The 14893-nt window shown below is 40.5% G+C and overlaps 1 protein-coding gene across 1 annotated transcript; it reads right to left on the bottom strand.

The window, feature by feature from the left end:
- Position 1: 1 nt before the first annotated feature.
- Positions 2-14889, bottom strand: LOC106569922 (transmembrane protein 65). Its single transcript, XM_014141660.2, has 7 exons — positions 13654-14889; positions 5961-6005; positions 5358-5425; positions 5095-5149; positions 3472-3514; positions 3123-3228; positions 2-2951 (listed from the first exon to the last, which is right to left on the bottom strand). Exons 1-7 carry the CDS (start codon positions 13910-13912, stop codon positions 2832-2834), a joined length of 696 nt encoding a protein of 231 aa, XP_013997135.1. The 5' UTR covers positions 13913-14889; the 3' UTR covers positions 2-2831.
- Between the last annotated feature and the right edge of the window lie 4 nt (positions 14890-14893).

Genomic DNA, 14893 nt, shown 5'->3' with positions numbered 1-14893 from the left:
ACATTGTTTGCATGTTTTATTAAATCATTGTTGCAAAATACAAGAGCAATCAGTCTTTTTACACATTTTCTCTTCAATGGTTGTCATTGGTATAAGTATACATTTTAAAATGCAAACATGGCAGCAGAGATGCATTTTATGCACATGGTAGTGGGGAAGAGTATTGGATGATAAGTCCATATTTGTTTAAATGAAACTACTGGTAGTTCTTAGCATGAGACTTTCTTGCATGTTCATTAATGGGGACAAAGAAAAAACATGATACAAGGAGGAGAGAGAGGTCTACTGAGATATCATGGTGGAGCAATAACCAATAAGGGAGAGCGAAGAGTTGGATAGCAAGGACTGTTCAGATAATTGATGGAAAACAGGCAAAAACAAAGATTCCACAGGAGGGTAAATCGGTGCAACAAGCAAGACCAGAGAACGCCAGGAAGAAGAGCAGTAAGGAGAATGAGTTGAGGCAGATAAAAATATGTTTCAGCCACCAGAGGGCAGAGGTGAGGAACTAGTGCTAAAGAGAAGGATGTAGAGAGAACATTTATTACTTTCAAACAAAACTATCAACCCATTTATTACACCTTGGTGCACACTTTATTAGTCTGGTTGTGCTGCAACAGTGTTTTTACATCCAAGTATATTGCTGACAACAAAACTGCATTTAGCAGTAATAGTTTAAATAATAAGGGTCATTATGAACATTCATTACAATTCATGAGGAAATACAGCAGTGTGGTGAGGGGCATTCCAGTTTAAGTACTGCATTTACTGAAATCAGAAAAAGGCAAACAGAAAACAAATATTACCGATATTCAAATAGAGAGAAAACAAAGAATATAATTTCACACAAATATGACTAGTTTGATTACATTATTTAAAAAAAATCTGATTTTAGGCCACCATAAGTAAATGGTTGTCTCAGATAAACAAATCTGTAGCTATCCTACAAAAAGTCTATAATATTGGCAACAAATAATAGGTGCAGTAATTGCATTTTAAGAAACATTGTATTGCTCGTCTTCTGTGCACATAAATCCAAGTTGTTTTAGAACACATACTGTAGTGAGTGCAGTTTTACGCTTAAATTGTTCAGCTTACTTCAGAAACTGTTTCCTTATTTTCTCCAAAATAAAGCAGATTAACAAACACGTACAGACTAAAAATTACACTTTCAAACATGAAGTTAAATACTTTTTCACAAAATAAAATCTGTGCTTGTTTTTAAAAAAGGTCAAAAAACGAATATAAATAAACTTGAGGCACTTCAATGGTATTGACTGTGAAAATAGGCTTTGCTAAAATAATTGTGAAGGCTAGTTAGCAATAGTTAGCATAATAGATAGCCAATTTAAGATGTTGACATCCTAGGAACCCAAGGCATTATGCATACTCAATGTAGTGTGTGTATAGTACAGGTATGTTTGTAACTTTGCATCTGAAAAACTGGGTTGGTAGTACTATAAACAGCATTTGTGATCTGATTTTCAAATGATAAAGTAATCCCTTTTTTCTTGTTGACAAACAAAATCAATAAATCATATATTGTACAGAAATTCCTCAACAAGACGTATCCTTTGAAAATATTCTAGAATGTACAAGCTAGTTCAACCTGTTGCTGTTTCAATCAGAACAAAAAATAAAATACCATTGAGATAGCAGTTTACGTGTTCCTTGGTTTTATCTTTTGCCAAAATTGTGAAACTTGAAGACTGACACCATGATTTGTGTTTTCATTTCAGCTTCCAACAACTCCATGATAAATGTAAACCAATTGACTGCAGTGTAGTCCATCAGTGGGCCAACAGGGATGAGTCTATGAGTAACTGGCAATGACTCATGATGATCACATACACTACCGGTCAAAAGTTTTAGAACACCTAGTCATTCAAGGGCTTTCTTTATTTTTACTATTTTCTACATTGTAGAATAATAGTGAAGACATCAACACTATGAAATAATGTAGTAACCAAAACAAGTGTTAAACAAATCAAAATATAGATTTTAGATTCTTCAAAGTAGCCACCCTTTTCCTTGATGACAGCTTTGCACACTTGGCATTCTCTCAACCAGCTTCATGAGGTTGTCACCTGGAATGCAATTAAATTAACAGGTGTGCCTTATTAAAAGTTTATTTGTGGAATTTCTTTCCTTAATGCGTTTGAGTCAATCACTTGTGTTGTGACAAGGTAGGGGGGTATACAGAAGATAGCCCTATTTGGTAAAAGACCAAGTCCATATTATGGCAAGAACAGCTCAAATAAGCAAAGAGAAATGACAGTCCATAATTACTTTAAGACATGAAGGTCAGTCAATATGGAAAATGTCAAGAACTGAATGTTTCTTCAAGTGCAGTCGCAAAAACCCATCAAGAGCCATCATGAAACTGGCTCTCATGAGGACCACCACAGGAATGGAAGACCCAGAGTTACCTCTGCTGCAGAGTTCTAAATCTTTTGACCGGTAGTGTACATTGGTTTAACTTAATCTCAAACAAATGTTCAACTCATCAACGAAATCCATCCTGCGAAAATACCTTGCCATCAAATGCAACTACTTTATAAGCCTAATGGCTCATAATACATTTTCAGAAGATTATCTGGTACCTCAGTTGGTAGAGCATGGTGCTTGCAATGCCAGAATAGTGGGTTTGATTACCGGGACCATCCGTACATAAAATGTATGCACCCATGACTAAGTCACTGGATAAAAGCATCTGGTAAATGGCATATATAATGAAATAGAGAAGGTTTTCAGAGATAGAGATCAACTAAAATCATGCTGATGATGCTTGTTGCAATTGGCTCGAGACCAAAAAGATAGTTTACATTCTGTTAAGAGTTTGGGGTGTTTGTTTGTGCTTCTTTTTTCTTGTGCTCATCATCATCATCTCCTAGGAATAGCAGGGGGAACATTCCGAGAATGCATCCGATTGTGACTCCAATGCCTTTTCCCTGAGAATAATGCATGTCTATTAGGTTATCATAACTCTTTGAACATGGATAACTAGTAACCCAGCCAGCCTCTAAATATCTCAATTTATATATGTTCAGTTTCTCATAACCAGATTAAGATTTTTAGTCCAGTACTAGGCCAGCCCATAAAGATAATTTCTAAACACTCACCATGTGGGAGCTAACCCTGGTCTGCCACATGTCTGCCTGCTTGGGGGTCAAGTCAGGAACCTGCATCCCTAGCCTGGAAGCTAGGACTTCCACGTATCCTGCAAGACTGCCCACAGAAGGACAATATAAGAAACCCAGCTATGGTAGTCATGTAATTTTTTTTATTACCCTTCCATTTCAAGGTCAAATTAGAATTTTCACAGAAAAGAAATTCACACACTCATTTCATAATCATTCCCGTCTACCCAGTAACCTGTGGACCCCCCCCGCCCGAAGTACTTGCACGGCTTTGATAGATCTAATATTTAGATTGTGATAGAACTAACGGAGGAGTGGTTGGTCCTCTTACCCAAGTCCAGCCAGGTCTGAAACCAAATTCCCAAGAGCTGCAGCTGTAACAGAAGGGGAATAACAGGAGTTTATGCATAGTCTTTCAACCAAACGATTCTCAAAATGAGTTCAATCTTTTTCAATACAACTGCTCCTGTTCTTCTGATCTTTGTTTAAACATGTAACAATGATGAGAGGCTGTTGATATTTTTTTTTAAAGTTCAGCCACTGTCTCTATAGTTTGCAATTAGATCAGTGTACTGAATTGTATTATCACCATTTCATTAGCATCAGTGAGCTCTCAAAAGTCAGCCACAATATTGACCAGCCCAAGGAACTACTTAGATCTGGCTGCTTTAAACCCTGACAGCATCGTGAAAACGCTGCTTGTGCATCACACTGGGATAAAGAGCAGCCATAAATTGCACTGTGGTGAGGATGTGTAGTGGCACTATAAAATAGCACTTGGTAAATTATGGATGAGACAAGCCAATTTCAAGCACAGTACATTCAAGTAGATCGATGTGTATTAACATGAGCCAGCATTAGACAGCACTGACTATGATAATTGGATTTGGCAAGCATCTATATGTTCTTGTACTCACTGATTAAATCGTTATTTCTTGGATAGTGGTGATAATGCAAAAGTGAACCCCAAGGTGCTAGAGTGGTCCAGGAATTCAGTTCCACACACTAGTGTTGCATCCTGAAATTAGTTTTTGTTTTGGTGTACTAAAAAGTATTTTGGGGGAGCATAAGCAGAATGTGAGTATCTCAATCTAACGAATCCGAAGCCTTGCAAAAGCAGTTGTTTGGGACTGATCAGATGTGCTCAATCAGTTAAATACATATTAATTTGGCATGAGGGAAACACATTATTCTACTCTAAACAAAGGTGTACTGCCTAAACAAAAGCATCCCACAATTCTCGGGAGATGCTTTAGCCCAATTGTAATAGCTGCCGTAGCCATCAATGGAAAAAGCAGACATCAAATAAACGAAAGTATTTGTCAGTTGAACTCCATTCAGGGACAGTAGTCTACATGCTTCCAAAAAAGTAGCCTACAAAATCCATCAGGCCCCATAGTGGAGGGTAAAATGAATGCCATCTACTGTCACAGGATGTGGAACATACTAGACTGGGTATACCATCATCACCATCCAAATCAGATGGTAACCCAATATGTACTTTTGGTTTCACTCTGAAATCAGGACAGGGGTGTCTTTTGATGTGGTATCCATAGCAACAGTTAATGTACCCAGTTGGTAAGAGGCTGTCTAGACTGTTTATTTTGCTCTTTTGGTTATACTGTAAGATAATTGACCCCTGTAAGGCAGTTTTTTAACCTTTATTTAACTAGGCAAGTCAGTTAAAAACAAATTCTTATTTACAATGACAGTCTACCCCGGCCAAACCCGGACGATGCTGGGCCAATTGTAAGCTGCCCTATGGTACTCCCAATCACGGCTGGATGTGATACAGCCTGGATTCGAACCAGGGACAGAAGTGACGCCTCTTGAACAGAGATGCAATGCCTTAGACCGCTGCACCACTCAGAATGTTGAAGTATTCCAAGTCAACCAATGTCCATTGAGGGAGCTGCTGCTACATTTGAATGTTTCAGATCACAATCAACCTTACCTGCCATGGTTGATAGTCCAAAGGTGACCCCTATAGACAACTCAATCTGAGTTCCCTGAAAGTCAAAAGCAGAAATATTACATTGACAATTGTTTCTTGGTGTTAGATATTCATGTTGACTTCCAAAAACAAAACAAATCTCAATGCTCCCATTCATCCTCCCATAGACCATCTACAATGTGAAATACAAAATACATTTCAAATGCTAATTTAAAACTAAACAATATGTAAATTCAACCACCTAAAAAAGTCATATCACTTACTGCAGCAATCATGATGGCATTGTCCAGGAAGCCAAAACCAATGAAGGGGATTGCATTGTGTAGGAGCACTGCAAGCAAAATTGTAAAGAATATTAAAAATACAAATATTCTTATAGTTTGCTGCTAAAATCAATCTGTCTTGGGAGTCCATCATGTGAATAGGAATGTTCCTGTTGAATGATGCGAGTGACGGACTCTTACCCTGTCACTAAGTGACTCCCACATGCTTGTTTGTGCCTGCGTGTACTGTATGTTTATGGGGGCGATGTACTACTGACAATTTCTATACTGTCAGACAGCTTGGCAAAAACTAGCTCAGTACCACTGTTCGAAAGCTGACACCAACTGTCATTTTCAATGGCTGACTTGAACATTTCCCTACACACACACTATATTGTTGGTTATTTTGAGATAAATAGCACTAGGGTAGAGAGACTGGGAAACAAAGCTGATAAAACCATTAGAGACTCTTTTCCAAGGTGTATAATGTGGCTCCGGAAGGGTAGACCTCTTCGATCCCACTGTGAAAACTTTTGAGCTATAAATATCTGTATGGTACAAAAAATGTTTTATTCATAATTTGAGTGACAGCTTTTATCTTACCGTATCTGATCTGAGCTGGAGTAAGCGGTGAAGTCTCTTGCGTCTCTGAAAGGCAAGAACATCAAAAACATAAACATTTATATTTGCAAAATTATGTGCACTTGGGGAGATCTTTCAGATCCTAATCCACCCTCTTTTTTCTCTCCCAAAAAGCTTGGCACAGAGGTGTTTCTGCAAACTTTCCAGCATATTATTCACTGTATAGGCCTAACGTTGAATGAACTACTCTGCTCTAGCCAAGAGGTGCCAATATTCAATAGTCTTGGGGGAAACAAATTCTTGGTAGCATATTCAGTAAATGTGTTTCTGTGTTTAGAAGTTATAGTACTACTAGTCAGTCAACTGTTTTGTGGGAGTGAATGTGGACAGGCATGCACATCTCCCATTACTCTAGTTTTTCCCCCCCATTCATTAGTAGTAGTCAGGTGTTGGAACCGGTTTAGGGAACAGAAAATAAAAATTATTAGAGTCACAGAATCAAAATCGTACACGAAAGTCCTGTCCCCCCTAAAGGCTTAGACTTTCAGGTTAAAAAGGAATGACATAAACCAGGTACTTTTTGGGGGTTCCAACCGGTTCAGAACTTTATTTTGCTGGTCGGAACAGTGGAACAGAAACTCAAAACTAAATAAATGGTTCTGTTCAGAACGAAGCGATTGAAAAATGATTTTAGTTCCAACCCCTGGTTGTGATAGTAGCAGCATGGGTCCAGAGTAGAAAGGTGATTTATTTCCATGTCTCATAAAAGAGATTGAGTTTTCAATTCTAGTTTTAGATGCATTTGGTCACTAGAGCAGGTTGCACTCTGAGACATGGCCAGGTGCATCGTGGGTGAATTATGGGAGACAAATGCCTTTAGCCCCAATTTGGTCTTTGATTAAGAGTTCAGTTTTAAAAACAAACACACAAACCCCAGCACAGCACTAAGCAGATTCACAACTCTAAATGTGACCATGGTTGGAATAGGTCAAAGATGCTCCCTTGAGACAGAGGGGTTGGGGCGCTATTTCTGGAGGGGTAACCCAAGACTAGGGTGAGGTGACCCCCAACTGACGCAGTTAAATGGGAATGGAAACACAATTGATGTCATGAAATAGCCTACTTATTAATTCAAAAACAGCAGGCCAAACTGCTCATGAGTGCACAGCCGCTTATAAAAGAGAACAGGTTTTTAGCGTGGACTATAGAAGCCACAAACTTATGTTGTGACTGAAAGAAAAGTGCTTGAGGGAGAGTGAAAAATGGGACATGAATGTCCAGAGCCTTTTACTTTTGTCGCTCTAAAACCAATAATAAACATGTTGGTAGTGACTGAGGAAACAACACCATCTGGCACAACAAAGGCTTATGGTTTGATTTCATTTCTGTTGACTCATGGGGGAAAAATACTGGGTGGATGGGAAAATATCCCAAAACTTCTATGACTCCAAAATTGATATCTGTGCAATCGCAGCCAGTAGATGTTCAATGAGAAATAGCATAAGGCTACATATGTCATCTGCCACTCGAATGTCCTCCACTTCATTCATTTCAGAGGAATCAGTGAGACCTAGACAACATAATTTTAGAGCGATATCAACACTGCATTCTAAATTACCTTTCTGAACAACTGGCACAGCAGGCAGCAGTGCTGCGATGATAGGTTGGTTCCCTCAGAGATTAGCTGGAGTGGTGCATCTGCCTAATTACAGAGCTGTCTATTCATCTCGTCTGTGGCAATCGTCACCATCTGCCAGCTGTCACAGTTCTGAGGAACTGGCACTTCTCCAGCAGCCAACACATCAGATAACAGAGTAGCTGTACCTGCTGCTAGGAACCAAATTGGAGAAGTGTGTTTGTGTCTAGTCTCTGATGGCCAATTTAGTCTCAATAAAAGTAGTGAAAGTAAATACATCCTAAATTAAATTGAGAGGAAAAAGGAAACATGTGCCAACATGTTTTGTTTGCCAGTGAACAATGAGCAATGCAGCCAGATGCCATAGAGATTGTAAAATGACTACATAGCTCAAAAAAGCCAGAAATCTGCTAAAACGATTTGACTGAAATTGGAGTTGCAGACAAGCCTATTGTTTGCTTTTTAATGGCTTCTAAGGGAGAGAAACTGCATTTATTCAACACACTTCTGACCACTCCATCTTGTAAACCAACTTATTATTGGTATATTGGCATAAAATGCTGAGACATGGTCTTGCCATTACAGATTTAGTGTTGGGTGAACTGTCAATCATCCCTTGATCTGTTCATTATGATGCTTGGCACATAGTTGTATTCTTGTTTGGATAACGGGGTAATCATTTCAAAGAGCCGATTACTACAACGCCATACTGCCTTGATATTCAATGCAATTTCTTTGTTAAAAGCTGTTTAAGCTGATATCGTAATCACAAGGCTTACAACTAGTGGCTCAGTTGTTAGAGCATGGTGTTTGCAACGGCAGCATGGTGTGTGCAACGCCAGGGTTGTGGGTTCGATTCCCACGGGGGGCCAGTACAAAAAAGTTTTTTTTTAATGCATGAAATTAAATGTATGCAATCACTACTGTAAGTCGCTCTGGATAAGAGCGTCTGCTAAATGACTAAAATGTAAATGTAAAATGTAGTGACAAGATTGTCAAAAAAAATACTAAAAAGTTACTTGAATCACTAAGCGACTCCCCTGGGAATTTCTTGTTGAACATGAAGACAGAGTGACATGGAACAAGGCAGCAGTATCCGACATTCACATCTCATGACAGGTGACTACAGTGCACTCGGAAAGTATTCAGACCCTTTCCCTTTTCCACATTTTGTTACTTTACAGCCTTATTCTAAATTGGATAATAGAAAAAAAATTGAAAATCTACACACAATACCCCAAGATGGCGTAGCAGTGGGATGTCTATTTTGATTGTCTTGTCCCGTGTATATATCGGTTTTTCTTCGTATACATTTTTTATATTTTTAATCTCAATTTCCATCTACGGACTGAACATACTCTCCTGCAACCCTCCTCACCCAATGTGGTATGGATCTGCAATTTATTTTATAGTTTAGAACCGGAAACCCCTTCAGCAGCTAGCCAGCTAACTAGCTACTATTCAGTTAGCCACTGCTAGCGGTCATCACCGTTAACTCGGACATCTGCCAGCCTCAGCCTGGTCAATTTCTGCCAGCACAATATCAACCCAGAGCATATCGGACTGCTTTTCTCTACCACATCTCCGGATTCCTACCGCAAGCTCTGAACCTTTACTCTGGATCATTGCAGCTAGCTAACTGCTATCCGAGTGGATTCTCCTGGCTAACGTCTCTGTCCTGAAGCAAGCACCAGTTAGCCTCGAGCTAGGCCCATCTCCCGACGACCCGAAGAGATCCATCAGACAATTCCTGGGCTTCAATACCTCTTTTGCAAATTGGCATGGACCCTTTGCTGCCGACACAGAGCCCCGCCGATCCATCACGACTGGTCTGCCGACGTAACCGTCCGAGGGGGTTTCAACAGGCTCTCCCGTTGCGACGTCCCCCTGAGGCCCATCTGCTATCCCCGGCCTGCTAGCTGTCAATCGCTGTGCCTCTAGCTCGCCTAGCTACTCGCTGGACCCTATGATCATTCGGCTACACATGCCTCTCCCTAATGTCAATATGCCTTGTCTATTGCTGTTTTGATTAGTGATTTGTCTTATTTCACTGTAGAGCCTCCAGCCCTGCTCAATATGCCTAAGCTAACCCTTTTGTTCCACCTCCCCCACATGCGGTGACATCACCTGGCTTAAATGGTGCCTCTAAAGACAAAACCTCTCATCGTCACTCAATGCCTAGGCTTACCTCCACTGTACTCACGTCCTCCATACCCTTGTCTGTACAATATGCCTTGAATCTATTCTTCCGCGCCCAGAAATCTGCTCCTTTTACTCTCTGTTCCGAAAGCACTAGACGACCAGTTCTTTTAGCCGTACTCTTATCCTACTCCTCCTCTGTTCCTCTGGTGATGTAGAGGTTAACCCAGGTCCTGCAGCCTCCAGCATCCCTCCCATTTCCCAGGCGCTCTCATTTGTTGACTTCTGTAACCGTAAAAGCATTGGTTTCATGCATGTTAACATCAGAAGCCTCCTCCCTAAGTTTGTGCTAAAGCAGTGAATAAAACAATCCGCCAACCCGGATGTCCTAGCCGTGTCTGAATCCTAGCTGAAGAAGGCCACCAAAAATCCTTAAATTTCCATCCCTAACTATAACATTTTCCGACAAGAGAACTGCCAAAGGTGGCGGAGTTGCAATCTACTGCAAAGATAGCCAGCTGAGTTCTGTCATACTATCCAGGTCTGTGCCCAAACAAATCGAGCTTCTACTTTTAAAAATCCCCCTTTTCCAGAAACAAGTCTCACCGTTGCCGCTTGTTATAGACCCCCTTCAGTCCCCAGCTGTGCCCTGGACACCATATGTGAATTGATCGCCCCCATCTATCTTCAGAGTTCGTACTGTTAGGTGACCTAAACTGAGACATGCTTAACACCCCGGACGTCCTACAATCTAAGCTAGATGCCCTCAATCTCACACAAATTATCAAGGAACCTAGCAGGTACAACCCTAAATCTGTAACCATGGGCACCCTCTTAGATATCATCCTGACCAATTTGCCCTCTAAATACACCTCTGCTGTCTTCAACCTGGATCTCAGCGATCACTGCCTGCGTGCGTAATGGGTCCGCGGTGAAACGACCACCCCTCATCACTGTCAAATGCTCCCTAAAACACTTCTGTGAGCGGGCCTTTCTAAATCGACCTGGCTCGAGTATCCTGGAAGGATATTGACCTCATCCCGTCAGTAGAGGATGCCTGGTTGCTCTTCAAAAGTGCTTTCCTCTCCATCTTAAATAAGCATGCCCCATTCAAAAAATGTAGAACTAAGAACAGATATAGCCCTTGTTTCACCCCAGACTTGACTGCCCTTGACCAGCACAAAAACATCCTGCGGCGTTCTGCATTAGCATCGAATAGCCCCCGCGATATGCAACTTTTCAGGGAAGTCAGGAAACAATATACTCAGTCAGTTAGGAAAGCTAAGGCTAACTTTTCAAACTGAAATTTGCATCCTGTAGCACTAATTCCAAAAAGTTTTGGGACACTAAAGTCCATGGAGAATAAGCGCACCTCCTCCCAGCTGCCCACTGCACCGATAAATCTACGATAATCGATAATTTCAATAAGCATTTTTCTACGGCTGACCATGCTTTCCACCTGGCTACCCCTACCCCGGCCAACATCTCAGCACCCCCTGCAGCAACTTAAGCATGGGAAACAGTGTTTCAACCCTTTACAATGAAAATCTGTGAAGTTATTTGAGTTTTTACGAATTATCTTTGAAAGACACGAGTCCTGGAAAAAGGGCTGTTTCTTTTTTTTGCCAAGTTTATTTTCTTTCCCAAAAACATAGCAAAATGACAATCTGTTTCAGTAACTATCGTTTGCTAGCTAACTATATAACTAGGTGTCATCATCTAACATAACCCTAATTTATAAGACAGTTCTTATTTGATTAATGGTGATCAGACCCATCTATGTGAAGCTAGGCACAATAAGGAATAGCCACAATAGTGAACTCTGCGGTTAGCCTTCAAAATAAAAGTATGGCATAATTCTACTGTTTGTATTAATTTGCATCACTGTCAATGACATACTTTTATCTTGAAGGCAAACCGCAAATTCCACTATTGTCCCTAATCCTTATTGTGGCAAGCTTCACAAAACATAACCCGGTCCGGTCGAGCCTCACTAGCCAGATGAAGCTAGCTGGCTGCTTATAAGGTTAGCTTTGGGCAACAGGGTTAATATTTATTTTCATGAACTGAAGTTCAATTTCAGTAGGCGAACAACAAGTGGCAACCTAGCTAATACTTACTCACAAAGATTCCTAAATCATTGCTAAGAATAATGAAAATGACTGCAGTTTCTACTGGTCATTGTTTTCAGACTGGTTGTATTGGTGCTAGCTAGGTGCCATGCTAAAGCTAGCTAGCTACTCCAGAAGTTGCGGTCGAACAAATGATGCTTTATTACCAACGCGGTATCGTAAACACATAGTTCGTGGCCGGTGTTTAGAGTTTTTTGTACAGCTTTGACAGTGCTACTGTATCTTTTTTGACACGCAAAGACCCAAACGGCATTCCATAGTATGTATGTCATGACGCTAATAGCAGTGACGCTATTACTGTAACTCCGGTAGGGCAACATCTGAAATAATTGTGTACCAGTGCTCGATCAGTCGGCAAAAGCCAACATCACCCACGACAGAGAACGGTTGATTGTCAAGGGCAATGAATTCCATTATCTTGCCTTTAATGGATTTCACCTTTGGAGTCGTCTTGCTGAAATGTTATTACTCTTTCAAATGACTGCTCGATCCACACAGCAGACATTGTGTGGGCTAGGTTAGGAATGCTGTGTTGCACATGTAGCACAAAATTTTACTTGGCGTCATCACGTCATGTACATACATTATATAGTTATGCACGGTAGCTTTGACATCGGTTTTTAACATTGGCCCGAAACCGATGTTGGCATTTTTAGATAATATCGGCCGATTCCGATATGTTCACCGATATATCATGCATCCCTAGTAGAAATGGTAAGAAATTGGCATTCCACATGAGAAAGTTTGCCGACTCCTCATGTAGCATATTACCGGTATCTTCAGAAGAGTAATGGCAGAATCTGCGAAAGCCAGCAGGGGCGAGGAAAATAGTTGGGTTAAGGTTAAGTTTTTTTTCTCTTCTGCTTATCTAGATCTCTGGCGCCCTCGAGGCATCAAACCGTAAGCTTAAAGCGTCAGACAAACTCAATGGATATAGTTGATTTTATTAAAACACATAGGGTGTGTCTATATGGAAAAATATGAGTACATTTTTTTGCAATGGATTGGTTGAAAGAAGAGACAACTTTCGGTCAAACAAGTTGGTTTTTTTTGGTCGTAGACAGCCCTAGTATTGAAGTAATCAAAAGTTCAGTATATGGTCCCAAATCCTTATCACGCAATAATTACTCCAAGCTTGTTGGATGCATTTGCTTTTTGTTTTGGTTGTGACACTACGGAGCCGGCCGAGAGATATGGCTCAGAAAACATACCTCAATCCAGGCATGAGAAAGGCATTGTATTCTGAATAGTCACAATATACCAAAAATTACAGAGAAGTACCGTCAATCTTCTCTGCGTAACAGTTGGGGTACGTTTTCCAAGCCATATCTCACGCAGGCTCTGAGGCATCTGAATCTATTCTGGCTATAGAAATGGGAGAGGGGGCAGGTTACAGGCAACGCCTTGGAAAGAGGTATGAATCATAAAAGTGGCCTCTTCGCTGGTGTCTCCTAACCCCACCCAAACGCCTTATGAAAATGTTGCTTTCTATTTGAAAAGGAGCAACACGCCCACCATGATTATATATATTTTAAGCAAGCTTAAAAGATTAACGTGTTGACTTCAATGGCCTTCTTTCAACCTTGCTTAAATAAAACAAATAATGTTCAATGGTGGGTGAGCGTTGCGCCCATTCCTTTTCAATGATTGCATTTTTTGGCTGCACCCCTACTCACTCTGGTTGGGCGCCCTCCACTTATTTCTACTCATCTCTGAACGATATGGACTATAATTTATCTGAAACAATATCAATTAGCGACCCTTGAAATAGGACATAACTTGATTACAATAACTATTTTTATCTTACCTTGTGCTATAGCTATGGACTCAAAGCTCTGCAGTTCTTTGAGTAAACATGTTCTTTCTTTGGGGTGAAGGCTGTAGATGAATTCTTTTGCTCTTTTTGGAGAGTTCAGGTGCTCCCGCTGCTCGTTGAGTCCCAGCGTTCCCATCCAACAGCTTTGCACGTGGGACACCTTCAAAACCTTTCCGGCCGTGACACTTTCCAGCACTGCTCTTGATGAGACTGTGTGTCTTAGAGTTCTCTGAAGACAAAGCTTGAACATTGTGGCAAATGTGTTGTTCGTACAAAAAAATGTTTTGGTGTATCCCAAAAGCCTTCAAATAAGATGGATAGGTTCTCCTCCAGTTTGACATTGAACAGTACTGCCAACCAGCCAATTCGAAAAACTAGCAAGCTTACTGTACCAAGGTGTTTGCTGTAGTAACGTAAGTAGCCAACATTGAACGCGTTAGCGTAATCATTTGAGAGCCGTCAAACTAGCCAAACCACACTAACAAGTAAAGTTAAACTAGCTAGCTATTATTGCTAAGTTACTTTGTAGATAAAGTAATGCCCATGTACTTGGGAAATACTAATGTATTTAGCAAACTGCAGTCGGCTCCTGTTGCATTTCTGGAATAATATATTACTAAATGTGCCTGGCAAGACAGAGCAGTTCGCGAATGGAAAACAATAGCTAGCTAGCCAATTTAAGCTAATCGCACAAAACCGCATGTCACCACTCTGGCATGCCTGCTAATACAAGTTGACGACGACCCGTAAGAAAATAATATTGTGGCGTTTGCGTTTCCCCTCTTTTTGGCTTGAGAAATAAGCAATTTCACTGCAAACGTCCGTGCAATTCCTCAGAAAGTCTTGATATGGCCTCAAAAACTGATCTCAATGTTATGAGCCAAGTCGTCGACTGAAAGCCTTCCTCGATTACTTCCACTTGCGACCCAATAAGTTGTTTCTCTTCTCGTGTTCTTCCTCTATCATCATTTACTACATTGAGCTGACATTTTCACATATCATAGATATATTCATCTAGCTAGATTAATTATTCTTGCTACCACGTCTCCAGAGATATGTTGGTCCAAGTTTCATCATGACTGAGCTCCGCCTCGAGTAGTAGTAAACCACATTTCCCAAAATGCAACACAAAACGTATCACATTTAAATTAATCAGTCATTACAAAAATAAAATGTTCCAATGTACATACATTCGGCTAAATGGGCAATCAAATATCCAACAACTAGGGAA

The sequence above is a fragment of the Salmo salar genome, chromosome ssa14 (genome assembly GCF_905237065.1).
Source record: "Salmo salar chromosome ssa14, Ssal_v3.1, whole genome shotgun sequence".
NCBI lineage: Eukaryota > Metazoa > Chordata > Actinopteri > Salmoniformes > Salmonidae > Salmo > Salmo salar.
The sequence above is the reverse complement of the archived record's forward strand: the minus strand, read 5'-3'. Positions and strand labels throughout refer to the sequence as shown.